Below are 19,095 nucleotides of genomic sequence, written 5' to 3'. Positions count from 1 at the left end.
TTTCATTTTCCACACGTGGAAGGCACCATCGACTGTATTTTCAGGTTTATGCGTGTGTCCTAAAATAGGCAAATATTTATATATTGTATTATGTCATAGACGGTGCTGGGACTTGGACCTACCCTGATTTGGGCATAAACATGGGCTCAGTCTCTGAAGTTCACCCAGGTGCCAAGGGTGGGTCTTACTGTCCCTGGCTCAGGTGCCTCCAGAGCAAGCTTTGAATCCACTGAAAGTCGGTGGCCATCACTAGTGTGACTAGCTCCAAAACATGACAGTAAAATGTCCGCAAACACCCACAGGCACAGTCCTTGCTCTAGATGGCAGCAGAGATCAGACAAAACACAAGAAGACAAGACCCTGCACCTCTTGGTGCAGAGGAGGGGTATTTTTTTTGTTGTTGTTACTTGTTTTGACCAACTGTTGGTTGAATCCATACATACAGAACCAACCTATGGTTTGGTAGTGAGATGCCATTCTAGAAACTTCTGGATCACCTGGGTTAGTTATGTGCAATGAGTCATTTCTATAAAGCCCTTCCTAAAACCCTCCCTCAGCACTGAGTGGCAGAACCCGCCTCCTCTCCCCCTCCCGTCCCCCTCCCGTCCCCTTCCTCTTCCTCTCTCATTCCCTTCTCCTTCCCCTCTCCTTCCAATCTCATTAGTCTTCCTGCCTTAGCCTCCTGAGTGCTGGAATACAGTCCCTGTATGGTGTCCGTTTTGTTGTTGTTGTTTGTTTTGGATCTCTTATGTGAGTATATACATGTGTAAGTGATACAAAGGTACGTGCACACATGTCTGTACAGGTAGGTGTACATGCCTCTGTGCACACTTGTGGAGACCTGAGGAGGACCCCGATGGAGGACCTCCATCACTCTCCACCTTGGTCCCTTGAGAAGGGGAGTTCCCTGGTTTTTATCTAGACTGGCCGGCAGCAAGCCAAGCGCGCCACCTATCGGCAGCCTCCACAATTACAGGTGAGCGCCGGCAGCCCTGGCTTTTTTTGTGGGTTCTGGGATCCAAGCTCAGGTCCTCCTGCTTGAGCAGTGCCTCCCCAGACGATTTTGTGTCTTTTTATAAAATTCATTAAGAACAATGCAGTGTGACACATTTACTAGAGTATGTTAGTGTTTCCCTGTTATGTCTCTTCAAGACAATATTGACTCATTACTCTCTCTACAGGTTATGTTTAGCATGCTGGAAATCTACAATGAACAGGTACCGGGCTCTCTCTCTGTCTCTCTCTGTCGCTCTGTCTCTCTCTGTCGCTCTATCTGTGTGTGTGTGTGTGTGTGTGTCTGTTTCTGTCTGTCTGCCTGTCTCCCTCCCCAGCCTCCTCTGCGGAGAATCAAACCCGGGTCCTCGAACTCACTAAACAGTCTTTACCACTGAGCCACATCCGTCCTGAGAGCCCATGCTCTGACACACATACCTGAGTGACTTCATGAATTACTAACACCAAGGACTCTGGCTGCCTGTCATTCTGTAATGCATGTGCCTCCCCCCCCCCCGCCCCCCGTCGTCTCCCCCCCCCCCCCCCCCGTCCCACTGCCTCTCCAGCACCATCTCAAATCCCTTGTTCTTCACACTGTATGCTTTAGCCACATAGCAGCTGTTTTAGTTACTGTCTGTTGCTGTGGTAAAACACCATAGCCAGGACAATAAACAGAAGAAAGGGTTTCTTTGAGGCTTATAGTTCTGGAGGGTAAGAGTCCGTTACTTTTGCGTCAGGGAGCGTGGCAAAAGGAGGCAGACACGGCGCTGAGGCAGCTGCTGAGAGCTCACATCCGAACCCACCAACAGGAAGCAGAGCCACTGGGGACGTCAAAGCCTAGTCCAGTGGCACACCTTCTTCCACCTCCTACTCCTACCCAGATGGTTCCACCAACTGGGGACCAGCTAGCCAATATCCAAACATAGAAGCCTGTGGAGGCCATGCATGGATCAGGAGGAAGTGCTCACAGCACTCTTAGAAACTCAGACAGGGGGTTCTTGAACATAATTGAGCTGCAATTCCAAAAATAACTGCTCGACTTAAAAGGTAGGTTTCTGGGAGCTGGCAGGACGGCGCAGAGGATGTAGCTGCTTGGTGCCAAGCTTGGTGACCTGAGTTCAGTCTCCTGAACCCACGTAAGGGTGGAAAGAGAACAACGCCTCAAAATTGTCCTCCAACCTCCACACAGTGTTGAAACACTTAACTCAGGTCTAAGGTTGTCTGGTCCCTACAGAAACTCAGCATTCGACTACATCAGGCATATTTACAGAGCATCTAAAATTCCGCAGGCAGTGATCTAACAAGGAAAGAGGTGAAGTCCACCTTAAACACGACCCCAGCCCTTCTTCTTTTTCCTCCCACAGATCAGGGATTTGCTGTCTAGAACCAAAGCTCCCGGAGGCTTAAGAGTCAGGGAGGATCAACAGCTGGGGTTTTTTGTGGAAGGTCTGAAGTGGGTGCCTTGTGAGAATTATGCACAAATTGAAAAGCTGGTGGAGCAAGGATCAAAAATCAGGATGACAGCGTCCACCAACATGAACGCCAGCAGCAGCCGATCCCACATGCTAATCGCCATCCAGTTCAAGCAGGTGGGACCCTCCTCTGCCACAGGCTCCCAGGGGCCGAGTGGGGGTGGTGCAGTGAATCCTTCCAGAGTGGACCAGTGGGCTGAGGTAACGGCTTCCAACCATAGACCATGGAAAGAGGTGAGGGCTTTGCTCTCCCTATCTATCCCTCAATTAGGCTGTCCCATTACTTGTGGTGAAACTGTCTTACGAGTCACAAGCCCTCAGAGTGCCCACAGGACAAGGCTGGTTGGTTTTCCTCAAGTAAATTCTACACTTTGAGGAATGAATTTTGAGTCCGAGTTGGTAAGGGTCATGAGCCCCTGTGATATAAGTAGAGAATTTAGATTAGCAGGTCCATGGACACCAGTCTGAGGACCAGACATGAGCCAAGGGCGTAGCCAGTTGCTAAAGCACTTCCTAAGATTCTGTCTAAGATGAAAATCCCTGTAACATCCACTAACTAAAGCCTCTGGTAAACAAGAGAGGATTTATCTTTTCCAATCTCCTTGATGGGAGTCAGGATATCTCTAAGTAACTTCCCAAAGTTGTTCTAGAAGCATTGCTCCTATATCCTGGGTGAATGCCACAACCAGCTGTGATTCCACAGGCCCTTTCCATGCTGGACCAGCAATGGAGGAAACCATCATGTTCACACCGGGAACAGAGGAGATTATCTTCCCAACCCTCAGTTTCCTCTTCTGTAAAATGGGCTGATAGCTCTGTTCTCAGGCATGTTGGGAGGCTGAAATGAAGTACTGCCTTTTGAAGAGGAAGATAAAGCTCTCGCTGTGCAAGCAGGAGGGCCAGGGTTCAAGTCCCCAGTTGCTACATGAAGAGCGAGGCGTGTTCTTCTAATCCTAGCATTGAGGAAGCAGAGACAGGAGGATCACGGAGGCTTAGTTGTGTGTTTAAGTGTGTATGTGTGTATGTGTGTATGGAGCAGTTGAGGAAGACATCCGATAGCAACTCCCATCTTCTGCATGGACACTCATGACTCATGCATGTGTACCTGTGTATGCACACACATACAAGCATATATGAGAACATGCATGCACAAATATGCACATGTACAGAAACACAGACAGAGAGAGAACAAGAGAGAGGGAAAGAGGGAGGGGGAGGGAGAGGGAGGGGGCATTTTGTACATTTTAAATGCCTTTTCCTGGATGAACATAATCACGTTAGTATAATGCGCTTACTGCACATGTGGTTCTCCCAGTTATTTGAAGTTCTTATTTTAGGGTCAAGGGGAAATCTCTGTGAGTTGGAAGCCAGCCTGGCTTGCACAGTAAGTTCCAGGACAGCCAGGGCTACACTGAGATACTCTGTCTCCAAAACAAAGCAAAACAACAATGAAACAAAATGCTTGTCCAACGCTTGCTGTCCACTATGTCTCTGCAAAAGAGCTTTGCAGAACTGGAGAGGGGCGGCAGGACACTTGGACCTGGGAGGGTAGCACTGCCCCTATCAACTGTCCCTGCACAAGGACAGACCCTCAGTGCCAACTGTCATTGGTCTATTATTTTTGGAGCCTGAGTTAACACCTTCATTGTAAGCCTGTGGACCAGTCTGTCTCCTGGGCTTCAACCTAACAGCCTGAGGTGTCGTGTCTCTACAGGTTTTCCTGGACACAGCTCTCACCAAACGGTCCAGCATCAACATGGTGGACTTGGCGGGAAGCGAGAGGCAGAGGTCATCAGGGTCTGAAGGAGACCGTCTGAGGGAAGGATCAAGGGTCAATTTAAGCCTAACCAGTTTAGGGAACGTCATCAGGTATGTGACGAGCGTACAGATATCCATAGAAGCTACTCTTCTATTGTTCTGAAGAGACATCATGACCAAAGCAACTTATAGAGGACATAGTTTATTGGGCACATATGGTTTCAGAGGATAAGACCATGACCCTAATGGCAGGGAACATGGCAGCAGACAGACAGGCATGGCACTGGAGCAGCCGCTGAGACTCACATCTTGATCTAGAAACAGGAGGTGGAAAGAGCTAACTGAAATGGTGTGGGCTTTTGAAACCTCAAAGCTAACGCCCAGTGACACACCTCCTACTAGACCTCCTAATCCTTCCCAGTTTCACCAAATGGGGACCAAGATTTAAACATATGAGCCCTGGGGACAATTCTCATTCAAACCAACACAACATAACATTAACTATGACAGTGAAGATCCACTGGTGATGCTCCAGTTCTGTAGTGAGCCCAAGACCGGGATCTCAACCCCAGCTCCAAAACCTACCAAGGTCAAAGAAAGAGGATTAAATTAATAATAACCTTTACTTCGCAACTCATTGGCACCAGCGGCTCATGCCCTGCCCTCCTGTATATTTAAAACTAATTAATGCCTAACAAAATAACACTAATAAAATAAGTATTCACCTGACCGACACAAGAACTAGTCAGTGCAGAATTCTTTTCCCGTCTTCTCCTCTTAGAGGCTCCACCCCTCTCCCCCTCCCCCCACACTGTTCCTCCTTTCTTTCTTTTTGTTTTCTTTTCATGTTCGTGGGCACACCTGTGAGTGGATATGTGTGCACATGTGCACACCTATGTGCAGAGACCAGAGATGTAGGGTGTCTTCCTCAACTCTCTCCACTGTATTTACTGAGGCACGGTTTCTCAGTGAAGACAGAGCTGGCTGGTTCAGCGAGTCTAGCTAAGCAGATTCCCAGGGGTCCCTGGGGAGATTCCTTGTCTCCACCCCACAAGCTCTGCAGTGCTGCCACACCTGGCTTTTCGGTGGGTGCTGTAATCTGAACTCCACTGTCCACACTTCATCCAGTGAGCATCCTCCAGCCCTCTCCTATCTCGTTTTATCACATGAACATTAGTGCATATATGGGGCACATTTTTCTAAAACTTTTTTTATTGATTCTTTGTGAATTTTACATCATGCGCCCCAGTTCCATTCATCTCCCCACCCCTTCATATCCATCCGATGTCTTTGCAGCCTCCCAACAAAACAAAACAAAACAAAACAAAACAAAACAAAACTCTCACGGTGGAAGCTTTGGTGATGCACAGCATTCCCCTCTGTCCACACATCTTTACTTGCAGAGGTTCCTAGCCACGAGTCATTGGTCTGGTTCGAGGCCTCTGGCTTCTCCTACATCGATACTGGATCTTCATCCGGACTCTTGGTTATCCTGTTGTTGCCCTGTCCCTTGGAGATTTTGCAGCTTTGGGTCTGCAGGACCAGCCTTCCACACTGTTCAGCAGTTCATAGATGAGGAGATAGATGTTGGGGTGGGCTAGCTCAAAGCCCTGGATCTGGGCATGGGAGGTGGCTGAGCTGGTCAGCCCTCCAACTTTCCCACATCCATACCACCAGGGTGAGCTCTCCAGCACTGCCCCGGCTAGCTCACCCAAAGCTGCAGCCAGCAAGTGGCAAGGCCAGATCTCCTGCTTTTATGCCTTTGGGGCTGGCTCACCCTCCCCTATGCCACCTGGACCAGCCCTACTGTGCTGCTAGGCAAGTGCAGGGTCTGATCCTGCTCCTCTGAGTGCTGGTGGCAGGACGATAAGGTGCTATATTTTCTTCTCAGAGTAACTTAAAAAAAAACAAACAAACTCATTAATTAAGGTATAGATCACAGTGACATACATAAATGTTTGTTTTGTTTTTAGTTTTGAAGTACACAAATCTTGAATTTTCTATTCAATGAATTAACATATACATGTTCACACACACTCACAGTTTAATTACCACCCATGTCAAAATATAGAAGACTTTCCGAAATCACTAGTCTCCATCACACCCCTCCCCACCGGAACACAGACACACAAATGTACACCCCCTGGAACACACCCCCTCCCTATTGTCACACCACCAAAACAAGCTGACCTTTATACTGTCAGATTAATCTTTGCCTAATACTTTTGAGTTTTATAATTTAAAGCATTTTTAAATTATGTGTATGTCTGTGGGTTTTTTTTTTTTTCAAGACAGGATTTCTTTGTAGCCCTGGCTGTCCTGGAACTCACTTTGTAGACCAGGCTGGCCTCAAACTCAGAAATCCGCCTGCCTCTGCCTCCCAAGTGCTGGGATTAAAGGCGTGAACCACCACGCCCAGCACTTGTATGTCTGTCTGTGTTTATGAGTGTGGATATGCGCACATGAGTGCAGGTACCCGTGGAGGCCAGAAGAGGGCGTCAGATGCCCTGGAGCTGGAGTTACAGGCAGTGGTGAGCTCCTTATGCGGTTCAAAATGGAGTTCTCAGCATGCTCTTCAGCTTGGTGCCTTCTCTGCAGTCGCTGTCTTTTGTGTAAATGAGGCAGTGTACACAAGGTCTCTGGCTTATGTCCTTTCTTGCTTGGGGACTCTTGCACGAGTATCTGCCGTTCTGTGTTATTGTAATTTTACAGGGTGTATTGGCTTCTTCTCCCTGACATGAAGCCGTGTCAGGGAGGAAGGATTTAGCTTTACTCGTGGTTTTTGAGTGAGGAAAAGCATGGTGGCTAGGTGGCTCGGTGGAGGGAGATTGAGCAGGGGTACTGGGTGGGGGGTGCTTATCCACAAAGCAGAGCAGCTTACTCACAGGGTTAAGAAAACGCTTACCCACAGGGTGGCCTTCAAACCACAACACAGGTTCCCAGCAGGGATTCATGAGCCATCTCTAGCTTACCCCTGGGGAAGCAGTTTCGTTCTTACTCCTCCCACTGATTGTTTTATTTTTTGCCTTCACCCAGTGCTCTGGCCGACCTAGCCATGGGGAAGAAAGTTCTGCATATTCCCTACAGGGATTCTGTTCTGACCAAACTGCTCCAGTCAGCCCTGGGCGGAAACAGCCGGACAACACTGGTAAGATCATTCTTAGAACAGATGACATTGCTCAGCTCTTAGTGGTCTATGGCTGAAATCACTCTCAATACATACAGGACTTATGGCTTGGCCTCACCCTCAATGCGTGTCCATTGTGGTGTGGGACAAGGCTTCCACGATATTAAATATTTTATTTATTCTTTGCAGCAGCTTTTGGGTATGGCACATGGAATATACATTGCTTTCCATTTTGTCTCTGTTTTGTGATGGGGATAGAAAAACAGGACCTATCATATGCCAGACAAGTGCTCTACCACTGAGCCAGCCCTCCAGCCTAGAATATTATATATAATTATTTTTGCTATAAGAACAAAATTAATAATCATTCCTGCTGGATGGTGGTGGTGCATGCCTTTGATCTTGGTACTCAGGAGACAGAGGCAGGCAGATCTCTGTGAGTCCCAGGCCATCTTGATCTACAGAGGGAGTTTCAGGACAGCCAAGACTACACAGAGAAACCCTGTCTCCAAAAATAAATAAAAGAAAGAAAGAGAGAGAGAGAGAAGAAGAAGAGGAAGAAGAGGAAGAAGAAGAAGAAGAAGAAGAAGAAGAAGAAGAAGAAGAAGAAGAAGAAGAAGAAGAAGAAGAAGAAGAGGAGGAGGAGGAGGAGGAGGAGGAGGAGGAGGAGGAGGAGGAGGAGGAGGAGGAGGAGGAGGAAGGGGAGGAGGAGGGGAAGAGGAGGAGGAGAGAAGAGAAGAACAAAAAACAAAAGAAAAAAACATTAAAAAAATTAATAATATTACTACCAGCATTCTGTGGTGAGGCAGGTAGTTGCCAGACAGTTGTACAATCACTAAGAATTGGCTATGTGGGTACACCAGACAGATGTACAGCCACTGAGAGTCAGCTATGTGGTACAACATGCTAAACCAAGGTCCGCTAAACTATTGCCTAAATGTGATTGATAGGTTTTCTCTGAAGATGAAATAAGCAAATTCAGCTGAATTAAAAGTAAAAAAGGAAGGTTTAATTGGGAACGGACTCCAGGGAGTTCCCCAGTCTCTGGGGATGAAGCCAGAAGAAGTCACAGGCAGACTATGTCACGGGAGCGTCTTATAGAGTCTAGTGGGGGTGGGGGTGGGGGTGGCTTGTGACTTCAGGTGGGGGGTTTGGGACACCTGTCAGGAATGTGGGACTGGGCCTTTTTGGTGCTTTTTCTGCTGGGATGCATTCTAAGTGGGTAGGGTTGGAGGAAGAGGGAGGAAATGGAACTTGCTGGACTATGGCAGGGAATGTGGGGGTGTCAAGGTGGGGGGTGTAGGAAAGGGGAAGGTGTGAGTAGTAGGGGGTTGTGGAGTGGGGGAAGCAAGCCTGGGACTACAAACAAAATACTTCATCTTAAAGTCTTTCTGGGTGTCAGTTATTTGTGGATCTCAATGGTACATTCACCAAGAACTTGGAATAAAACATCTTTCCTGCTGGGCAGTGGAGGCGTATGCCTTTAATTCCAGCACTCGGAAGGCAGAGGCAGGCGGATTTCTGAGTTCGAGGCCAGCCTGGTCTACAGAGTGAGTTCCAGGACAACCAGGGCTACACAGAGAAAAAAATAAAAGAAAAGAAAAAAACAAAACAAAACACTCAAAACAAAACAAAACCACAAACAAACAAAACTTGAAAGCCACCCTCTACACTGGGGCTGTCGTGCTGGACACAGCATTGATGTGTGTACAGTGCTAGGTTCCATTTCCGGTACCAGGAATGCAGAAACAAAATCAGTGCAACCAAGCCACCTTGCGCACACAGAACACAGATTAAAAGAGAGCAGAGTCCCCAGAGACAGTGAGGCCAGACACCTATGTAGATCAGCAACACTGATGTGGGCAGATTTGAAGGATTTGCTTGTTTTAAATCAAGGTATCGCTCTATAGTTTAGGCTGACCTCAAAATCATATTTCTCCTGTGTAGTACAACTATTATAAATTGTAGTAGACTCAGACTATGTTTATCTTCTTCGGCTTTGACAATTACTGGGGGGTAACCCCAAATCTACTTTTCTAACTGCTGGCCTGGCTTCCTCCCCAGTGATGTACTTGCTGTTTCTCCTGGTCCATCTCCTCTCATGGTACCTTCTCCTCTCTCCGCCTCAGTCTCCTCTCTCCTCCTCCACCCACCCCACTCAACCAGGTAACTCAAAAACCTGCCTGCCTCTAATCCCTCCAGTAATGGGCTGTAGCCATTTTTATTTAACCAATGGTTTTTAAATTAAGGAGCAAGGTTTTACACAACAAAAGCAGTAACCATGAGAAGTCACTCACAGGCCCAGACCTTTGGGTGTAGAATTTAGCATTGCAATACATAGCAACAGAGCAAATCTCAACAATCCTCCTCTTCTGTCTAAATAAAAAGGCTCTTTTTCTTATAATAATAATAATAAACAACATACAGTTGGAACAATTATGAAAATTATAGGTAAGAGTCACATTCAAAAAGTTCGGTCCGGTCTATTCATATTTGGCAACTCAGGAGAAACTATTCTATTATCTATCCTATCCTGGTGAGTTCAGAGTTCTGTATCTAAATCTCTTTTTTTTTTTTTTGGTTTTTGAGACAGGGTTTCTCTGTGTAGCCCTGGCTGTCCTGGAACTCACTTTGTAGACCAGGCTGGCCTCAAATTCAGAAATCTGCCTGCCTCTGCCTCCTGAGTGCTGGGATTAAAGGCGTGTGCCACCACGCCCAGCAAGATTTATTTATTATTATATGTAAGTATACTGTAGCTGACTTCAGACACACCTGAGAGGGCATCAGATCTCATTACAGATGGTTATGACCCATCTTGTGGTTGCTGGGATTTGAACTCAGGACCTTCAGAAGAACAGTCAGTGCTCTTAACCACTGAGCCATCTCTCCAGCCCCTAAATCAATTTTTAATCCTAACATGTATTATCATTCTAAAAATATCTCTGTAGATAGTTCTAGAACAACTTCTTCAATCCTAAACAATCTAAGTTTATAGTCAGAATATGCCTATCTAATCTTCAACTCCATCAGAGACCTGAGAAGGAAGGAATATTATCTGAGTATGCAGGAGGGACTCAGCTTCCAAAATTTATAGAAATGTCAGAGACAGCTGGCCACTGAAGAGTTTTTCTCTGCTGAATCCTATCAATGGATACCCTGGACAGTCTACAACTGTTCCTGATAATACCTTTTGTTTGCCTGCTTGTTTGGTTTTTTAACAGAAACGCCTCCTCCTATATGGTCTGTCTCTTAAAGTTGGAGGAATGCTATTCTGTGTTTCCCATTGTTGCAATAGATCTCTTCCTCATAAATTTGGCGGCCTTAACTTTCCTATTTGACCTTCCGGTCCTATACATTTAATCCATTTAAGACTTGTAGTTCCTGTCCCATTATCTAGAAGCTATGTAAATAGCCTTTGAAGCGGCCAAGCTGGATTCCAGGAATCTTGTGATGTTAAGGTTACATCTGCCCCAGTAGCCACTAATCCTTCAATCTTAATTCTATCTGACAGTAATTTTAACCTTGGTCTCTTATTTATAGTAGTCTGCCAAAGTCACTGTCTTTCAGTATCCATAGAATCGCTTTAGGAGATGCTCGATTTTCCTTAAGTGGCTTGACTTTTGAGCAGCTCTATTTGTCCTATCAGACCTTGAATTTGTTTGTTTGTTTGTTTGTTTTTGTTGTTTTTTGTTTTCAAGACAGGGTTTCTCTGTATAGCTCTGGCTGTCCTGGAACTCACTTTGTAGACCAGGTTGGCCTCGAACTCATAAACCCGCCTGCCTCTGCCTCCCAAGTGCTGGGATTAAAGGCATGTGCCACCACGCCCGGCGGACCTTGAATTTTTAAATTGTTTTAAACTGTGTCTCAACAAGCAATTGAGCCTTGTGCTGGGAGGGAGGCCCCCGGAAGCTCTCCGTGATGCAGGACTGATGCTATGGGACCATGTAGCCTGGTGAATGAGGCAGTTGCCTGGTCCCAAGCACTATCTGTTGTTTTTGTTGTTGTCGTTCTGTGGTGGCTTAAAGGCTGCGTTTTTGGGGAAGGGTGTGCCTCTCCACCCTGTAACTTGTCCCTGATAGTTTGGTTATATGCCCAAGGTAAAGTGTACCAAAATGTAGTACAACTATTTTGAATTTATCCTGGACTAGCTTACAAATAAATGAGACTCAGACTATGGTTATTTTATTAGCTTTGACAGTTACTGGGAGTGTGTGTGTGTGTGTGTGTAACCCTTAATTTATTTTTTCTAACAGCTGGTCTGGCTACCCCAGTGGTGTACCCCAGATACTACTATTCCATGCACTCACAGTACATCTCCACTCATGGCACTTTCTCCTCTCTCCTCCTTGTTCTTCTCCATCTTCTGCCAAGCCTAACATGGTAACTCAAAACCTGCCTACCTCTATTCCCTCCAGTAATTGGTTGTAGCCATTTTTATTTAACCAATAGTTTAAAATTAAGGAACAAGGTTTGGGGCAATAAAAGCTGGCCTAGGCCTTGGAGTACAGAATTTAGCATTACAATACATTGCAACAGAGTAAACAGAGCAATAAGGAATGCTCCTGCCTCAGCCCCGCAGGTGCTGCAATTATAGAAGTGTACATTTTAAGAGTTTCTCCTACTACTGAGCCAGCCCCGACCCCACTGTAGTGCAACAACAAAATGTCGGAGAAAAGGAGGTAGTGGGTGAGTGCTGATGAGCATCCCAGGCTCAGACTCAGAATGGCCACAGCCAACCTCCAAGCTCCATGACATCAGCCCCAATATCAGCAGAAATTTCTTAAAAGGGATTAAGTCACTGGCTCCAATGGACTCCAGCCTGCCCGACCACAACAGAGAGAACTCCATCCATCTTGTTTATTGGTTAGTATCCACAATGCCTTCTTCAAACTTTATGGTCCATTTCAGGAAGCTGCTTTCTACTTCTGTAAGTGCCGCTTTCAGCAAACAATACTCCTGCATTGTTCCAAGTGTATACAACTCAGATTACAGCTGTGTGTTATCTTAGGTTGTAAATGGTGGTTAATAGGGGGATCAGAGGCATTGTTCCCTTAAAGGCTGGCGGAACAAACAGGAGAGATCCAACTGCTGGCTGAGCACACAGCAGCCTGAAGTCTTCGGAGACCTCAAGGTGTGTTTTATTAGCTTTGGCTGTGAGGTCCAGCAGAAGTGCCAGTCTCTTAGAATCTAAGAGATCTTTTCACAATATTGTGTTGCCTCACCTAGGAGGTTACCAAAGCATAGCCTATCTCTGTCCCAGTCTGTGAGAGTGTTTCCAAAGAGGATTTAGCAAAGAAGAAAGCCCTGCCCTGGATGTAGGCGATAACAATCCCAAATCCACCTGTGAGCTGCAATGCTCTTCCCTAACTACCTGCCTCGAGGGACTGAATCCGCTAGGAGTCCGAGCCAAGAGAAACTCTTTTTTGTTGTTGTTGTTTGGGTTTTTGTTTTGTTTTGTTTTTTGGTGTTTTTTTGGGTGGGATTTTTTTGTTTTGGTTTTTTGGTTTTTTTTTTTTTTTTTTTTTTTTTTTTCAAGACAAGGTTTCTCTGTATCGTCCTGGCTGTCCCTGGAACTCACTCTGTAGACCAGGCTGGCCTCAAACTCAGAAATCCACCTGCCTCTGCCTCCCAAGTGCTGGGATTAAAGGCGTGCACCACCACGCCTGGTTGAGAAACTCTTTTTGACAGTAGATTTTCCCAGGTGCTTAGCTCACTGACAGGAATGGGAAGAGCACACAGCATCGGTCACCAGGCTCTTGACAGGATCTGGAACCAGTGAAACTTTCCTCTCTGTCCTGCTAACATTCAGCCATCCTTCAATTTCCTGAGGACCCAGCATTGAGAGCCCGAGGCAGAGTCAGCAGGATGGGGGCAGAGTTAGCCAGTGGCGGGCTCAAATTCCACTTCTGACCAGTTATCACATGGGTGGCTTTAGCTGTTGTAGTTTTCTCTAAGCAGAGTTGTAACGTTCAAACAGGGCAGTGAGACTGGCTCAGCAGGAAAAGGTGCTTGTGGCCAAACCTGATGACCTGAGTGCTATTCCTGGAATCTAGAGTGGAAGGATCCAACTCTTCTTGTAAGCTGTCCTCTGAATGACACAGCGACATGCACATGCACACGTGTGCATGTGCACACACACACACACACACACACACACACACACACACAAATAAATAGATGAATAAATGTAAAAATAAATTTATTTTTTAATAATTAGAAGTTCAGGGGTGTGGCATGATGGGTCAGTGATTAAGAGCACTTATTCTTGCGGAGGACCAAGTTTTGCTGATTCTCAGCACCCACATGATGACTCACAACCACCTGTAACTCCGATCCCAGGGAATTTGATGCCTGCTTTGAACCTCCACAGGGACCAGACACACACACATGGTACACACACACATACATGCAGGCAAAACATTCATACAGATAAAATAATCAAACACATCTTAAAAAGTGAGTAAAATTTCAAATAGTGCTGAAAATTAGTGTAATAGTCAGGGTTCTCTAGAGTCACAGAACTTATGGGTATGGGTAGTCTTTATATAGTTAGGGGATTTGTTGATGACTTACAGTCTGTAGTCCAACTCCCCAACAATGGTCAGCAGCAGCAGCAGCAGCTGTGAATGGAAGTCCAAGGAGCTAGCAGTTGTTCAGTCTCACAAGGCAAGCAGGCAAAGAAGAGAGCAAATCTTCCTTCTTCCAATGTCCTTATATAGGTCTCCAGCAGAAGGTGTGGCCCTGATTACAGGTCTGTGCCACCATGCCTGGATCTGGGACTTGCTTTGTCCCAGATGACCTTGAACTCAGAGATCTCCCTGTCTTAGTCTTCTGGAATTCATACCCACTGTGCCTCAAGATTTCCATGCAAAGATCCAGGTCAGAAACTTGTATCTCCCAGCCTCCAGAGTAGGATCACTGGTGAGCCTTCCAATTCTGGATTGTAGTTCATTCCAGATATAGTCAAGTTGACAACCAGGAATAGCCACTACAATCCACCCCTTGTCAACTTGACACAAATAATATCTCATGCTCACATGAAACAATAACAAGGTCATGAATACGCCTAACTTGATATATCTATTCCTCATACAATCACAAATGCATTAATAACTTTATAATGGGCAATGTCCCTAGGGAATATTCTTTTAGTGTCTCAATTTAAATACCAATTGATGTTAAAGAAACTGAAAGAAAGACAAATGTATTCTTAACAAAATAAGACAGAGCATTCTTATTACTATATATATATTGTTTGTTTGTTTGTTTTGTTTTTGTTTTTCGAGACAGGGTTTTTCTGTGTAGCCCTGGCTGTCCTTGAACTCAGAAATCCGCCTGCCTCTGCCTCCCAAGTGCTGGGATTAAAGGCATGCGCCACTGCGCCCAGCTCTTATTACTTTATAATCCTCATTTCTGCAACTGGTTACATGGTCTTAGCTGGTATTTATAACTACCTTCCTGTAGCTGCCTGAGGCCACACTAACTGGGTTCCTGAGTGGGAGGCCGGAGCTGTAAAGGAGAGACCGGTGAGAGAATAAAAGAGACCAAGATAAATTTTCTGATCATGGCCCCATGTTTACTAAGAGTCTGTGCTTATATAGGGGGAGGCTCATCCCCTGCCATGCCAGGCTTCTTGATGCTTTGTTGCTAAATTGTTAGCACTAATCTGTCAGAGCAGTTAGCATTAGGTCGCCAAGTCCACAGGTTGTCGGCTATCTCAGGAATATTTCAGGAAGACAGGTTCAGCCTCTCTAGTTTTTGAGAAAGAGCAGCGGGCAGGTGACAGAACAATAAAGCCATCTAGGTGAGGGCTCCACCCCAGGTGGTCTCATTCTCAGTGGAAGCAAGGTCTGAGCCAGCCTGCTCAAGGCTGGGGGAGGCTACACCTTCCTCTACTACCCATTCTGTATTTCCTTCACCCTTGGCACCTCAGCAGGTCTTGGCTCTTTTCCTGGAGGATTGACCCATACCTTCATTCCTGATGGATCTATGTCCTTTGTCATCCTGCTTGGATTAGGCTAGTGTAGTTTCCCATTGACTTTAATCACAGGACATGGTAGTATTAAGAAACTCCCTAAGGGATCTCCTGCACTCCAGACATAATCCTGTTTACCTCCATTGTGGGGAGGCAATCCAATTTCCCCATGGTAATCTGAATCTATCACCCCTCCTAACACTGTTATTCCTTTCTTAGCCTGTGGCTTTCAGGGTATTAGAAGCCCAAAATGACCAGGGGGAAGTCTGAGCTTCCAGTTCAATGGAACATTTATTGTGGTTCCTGGTATGAGCACTCCCCTCTCTGGAACCAAAACTTCTACGCCAGCAGAACCTAGAGTTATGGGGACAGGAAGCAAAAATTTTCCTAGAGGGTCACTAGGAGTGATAGTAAGTGGAACTATTCCCTTTTCCACCCCTTGATTCCTGGACTCATGGATCCTGGTTATGGGAGAAACTGTACCATATATCAGGCGCTGATTCAAAGCATATACTGCCTTCTGAAGAACTCTGCCCCAGCCCTCCATGCTGCTGCCACCTAATTGGCACTGTAACTGTCTTCAAAAGGCCTCGGTGCCCAATTAAACCCACTGAATTTAATTCATTTAATTGAGCAGCAGCATCTCCAACCCTAAGGTCTGGCACAAGGAAAAGGGCAAGAACAAAACTGTTCAAATGTGCTGGTGCCCCTCTCACCAGTTTGCGTCTTATAGGATTCATGAAGGGCATATCTTCTGGTCCTTCCCATTGTGTAGGATTAGGTTTTACACTATATATCCACTCTAGCATTGCAATTTCCCTAAGCCTTAAAATCCCTTAGTCAACACTAAGCCAAAGGATCTCAGGCATCTCCAACTCCTTTTCAGTAGGCCATCTTTTGATAAACACTTCAACCAACCATTCAAACAAACTTCTGACTGACACCTTTTTTTTTTTTTTTTAACTGTGTAAGCTTCCATATTAAACTTAGAATCTCCACTCAGAGGGCCCATGTCAATAAACTCAGCCTGCTCTAGTTTTATGTTCCTTCCACCATTATCCCACGCCCTTAAAATCCATTCCCACACATAGTCCCCAGGCTTCTGCTTGAATGAATTAGCAAACTCATTAAGCTCCTTAGAAGTGTAGCGAATTTCCTCATGGACTACACTTTCTGCCTCCCCTCTAGGGGCCTGCTTTGCCTTGATTCTGGTTATAGGTCTAGAAGAAACTATTGGTGGGCCTTGAGAAACATCAGTATTGTCTTGTCTGGCATTTTCTTCAGCTGAAGTCATTGCTGGTTTATCAGACTCTAGTGGATTAATTTCCTCATGGGAGGAAGGCATTATTTCAAGGGGTGGGGCTAAGGGTACTACTTCCTCTGGTGGGGCAAACCCTTGAGAATCTGAAGATTCAAAATTCTCAGCTTCAACAGGGTCTTCCCACACATCCTCATCCCAAGTTATAGGATCCCATTCTTTGCCAATTAATGTCCTTACTTTAACTGCTAACAGCCTCTGAGGCTGAGACTTGAATTTTTGCTGTAATTTAGCCAACCTTATAATAAGGGCTTCCGTTTGATTTTCTGCAACTTGAGCTCGGTGGCTGCTGGAGAGAAGATTCTCCTCAAGGACATAGTTAGCAACTTTTAGATTGTTTACTTGAGTCTGGAGTCATTCAATTTTATCATACAACTCCTTCTTTTCCTTCATCATTTGTTCCCTGAGATGCTAAGAGCAACCACCCAGCAAAATCATTTTCTGGTTTTTTTCCCCCATCTTGTAGAACGTTTTGTATACAGAATCACCTAATTCATCAAGATAATCAAGGGCATTAGCTTCTTTAAGCTTGAAATATAGTTTCAACCACAGATCTTGAATATTCTCTGAGCTCCCAAGAGGGAGAGACTCTGGAGAGGTTTCAGTAGTTGAAGGTGCTGGTGAATTATCAAACCAACTCCAGATTTTTAAAAGACTCATTCTTATACTTCTGCTCCTCTAGAACCACCTCACTCCTGGTACCAACTTCTGTATTAGAGTTCTCTAGAACCACAGAACTTATGGATAGTCTCTATATAGTAAGGGAATTTGTTGATGACTTGCAGTCTGTAGTCCAACTCCCCAACAATGGTCAGCAGCAGCTGTGAATGGAAGTCCAAGAATCTAGCAGTTGTTTAGTTCCACAAGGCAAACAGGAGAAGAGAGAGGGTATATCTTCCTTTTTCTAATGTCCTTATGTAGGTCTCTAGCAGAAGGTGTGGCCCAGATTAAAGGTGTGTGTTACCATGCCTTTAAACTCAGATGACCTTAAATTTAGAGATCTCCCTGTCTTAATCTTTTAGAATTCATAGCCACCATGCCTCAAGATCTCCATGTGAAGATCCAGGTCAGAAACTTGTTATCTCCCAGCCTCCAGATTAGGGACACTGGTGAGCTTTCCAATTCTGGATTGTGGTTCATTCTGAAAGAACCTAGTGGGGAAACCCCCACTCATTTTCCGTTTGGCGCGCACCCAAGAATCACGAACAGACAACCATCTTGATGTAAAAGCATGAGGTAGATTAATGACGGAGCTCCGGGCCGACCCGTATCTCCCGCAGGAGACAGAGGTGTCGACCACATGGTGGAGCCATAATGGCGGAGCTCCGGTTCGAAAAGTATCTCACACAGGAGACAGTGGTTTCGACCCCGAGGCTTGGAAGCTAGGGACTTTTATAGAAAAGGGGTGGGGCTGGGGGAGGAATTTGCGTGGTTTCACATGATTGGTCCATTTAAACATCAACAGACTGTCAGAAGGGCGGGAGATAGGGAGGTACCAGGCCAGTCAGGACAGGTATCGATGGGCCTGCCCGGGCATGTCCCGGCCTGTTCTGCTATTTTTTCAGCCCCAGGTTTTAAAGCTCACAAACAACTCTTTGGGCTACTTGACATACATTACATGAATCACAAGTCTCAAGTTTTATTTTCTTTTAATTCCAGATATAGTCAAGTTGACAACCAGGAATAGCCACTACAATTACATAAAATGTTTTGTGAATATTAGTTTCTTTTTTTTTTATCAGCACGTGTGTTCATGAGGTGTCTGTGTATGCATAGGTGGGAATGTCCATGTGTGTCTGTGTGTGCATGTGTGTGTGTGTGTTTGTGTGTGTGTGTATAAAGGACAGACAACCTCAGGAGGGTCATCCTCAGGAATGTCATCTACTTCCTTTGAGACTGGGCTTCTTGTTGGCCTGGAGCTCACCAATTAGACCACTGGCCAGTAAGCTCCATGGGTCCTCCTGCCTCTGCTTCACAAGTGTGCTCCAGTACATGTGGCATATTTATATGGGTTCTGGTATCAAACTCAGTACCTCATGCTTGCAAAGCAAGTACCCTACTGTCCGTGTCATTCTCCCAGCCCCAATGTTAGCTATTGTAATAGCATCGATGGTAATAAACTCCTGATGACCTAAGTCTGCTCCGGGGCCTTTCCAGATTGCAGCCCTAAGTCCAGCTGACATCTGTTATGAGGAAACCTTGTCGACACTGAGATATGCTGAGAGGTGGGTAGCTTGTGGGGGGTACCTAGTCATCATGTTCTGTGTCCTGAGTCACAACCCTGTTCAGCTCTACTTGATGGCTTGGTGTTTGGGCTGGGGGTCCAGTGGGGAGGACCAAGTGGCCCGGGAGAGGGGAGGAGGGGCTGGAGGGTGGGCTTGACAGTAAGGACGCAGGGATAAACACGGCAGTTGTTCTTGCTGTTCTCACAGGGATAATCACAAATTACATC

At 45.8% G+C, this 19,095-nt stretch overlaps 1 protein-coding gene across 1 annotated transcript in view; it reads left to right on the top strand.

The window, feature by feature from the left end:
• Window positions 1–19,095, top strand: part of Kif28 (kinesin family member 28) — a 50,164-nt gene that overhangs the window by 9,621 nt on the left and 21,448 nt on the right. Inside the window, exons 4-8 of the mRNA NM_001370897.1 lie at window positions 1,182–1,217; window positions 2,358–2,582; window positions 4,180–4,334; window positions 7,260–7,371; window positions 18,801–18,868. Coding sequence (NP_001357826.1) covers window positions 1,182–1,217; window positions 2,358–2,582; window positions 4,180–4,334; window positions 7,260–7,371; window positions 18,801–18,868 — 596 coding nt within the window. The remainder of the gene's footprint in view (window positions 1–1,181; window positions 1,218–2,357; window positions 2,583–4,179; window positions 4,335–7,259; window positions 7,372–18,800; window positions 18,869–19,095) is intronic.

This window comes from Mus musculus, chromosome 1 (genome assembly GCF_000001635.26).
Source record: "Mus musculus strain C57BL/6J chromosome 1, GRCm38.p6 C57BL/6J".
Taxonomy (NCBI): Eukaryota; Metazoa; Chordata; class Mammalia; order Rodentia; family Muridae; genus Mus; species Mus musculus.
The sequence above is the reverse complement of the archived record's forward strand: the minus strand, read 5'-3'. Positions and strand labels throughout refer to the sequence as shown.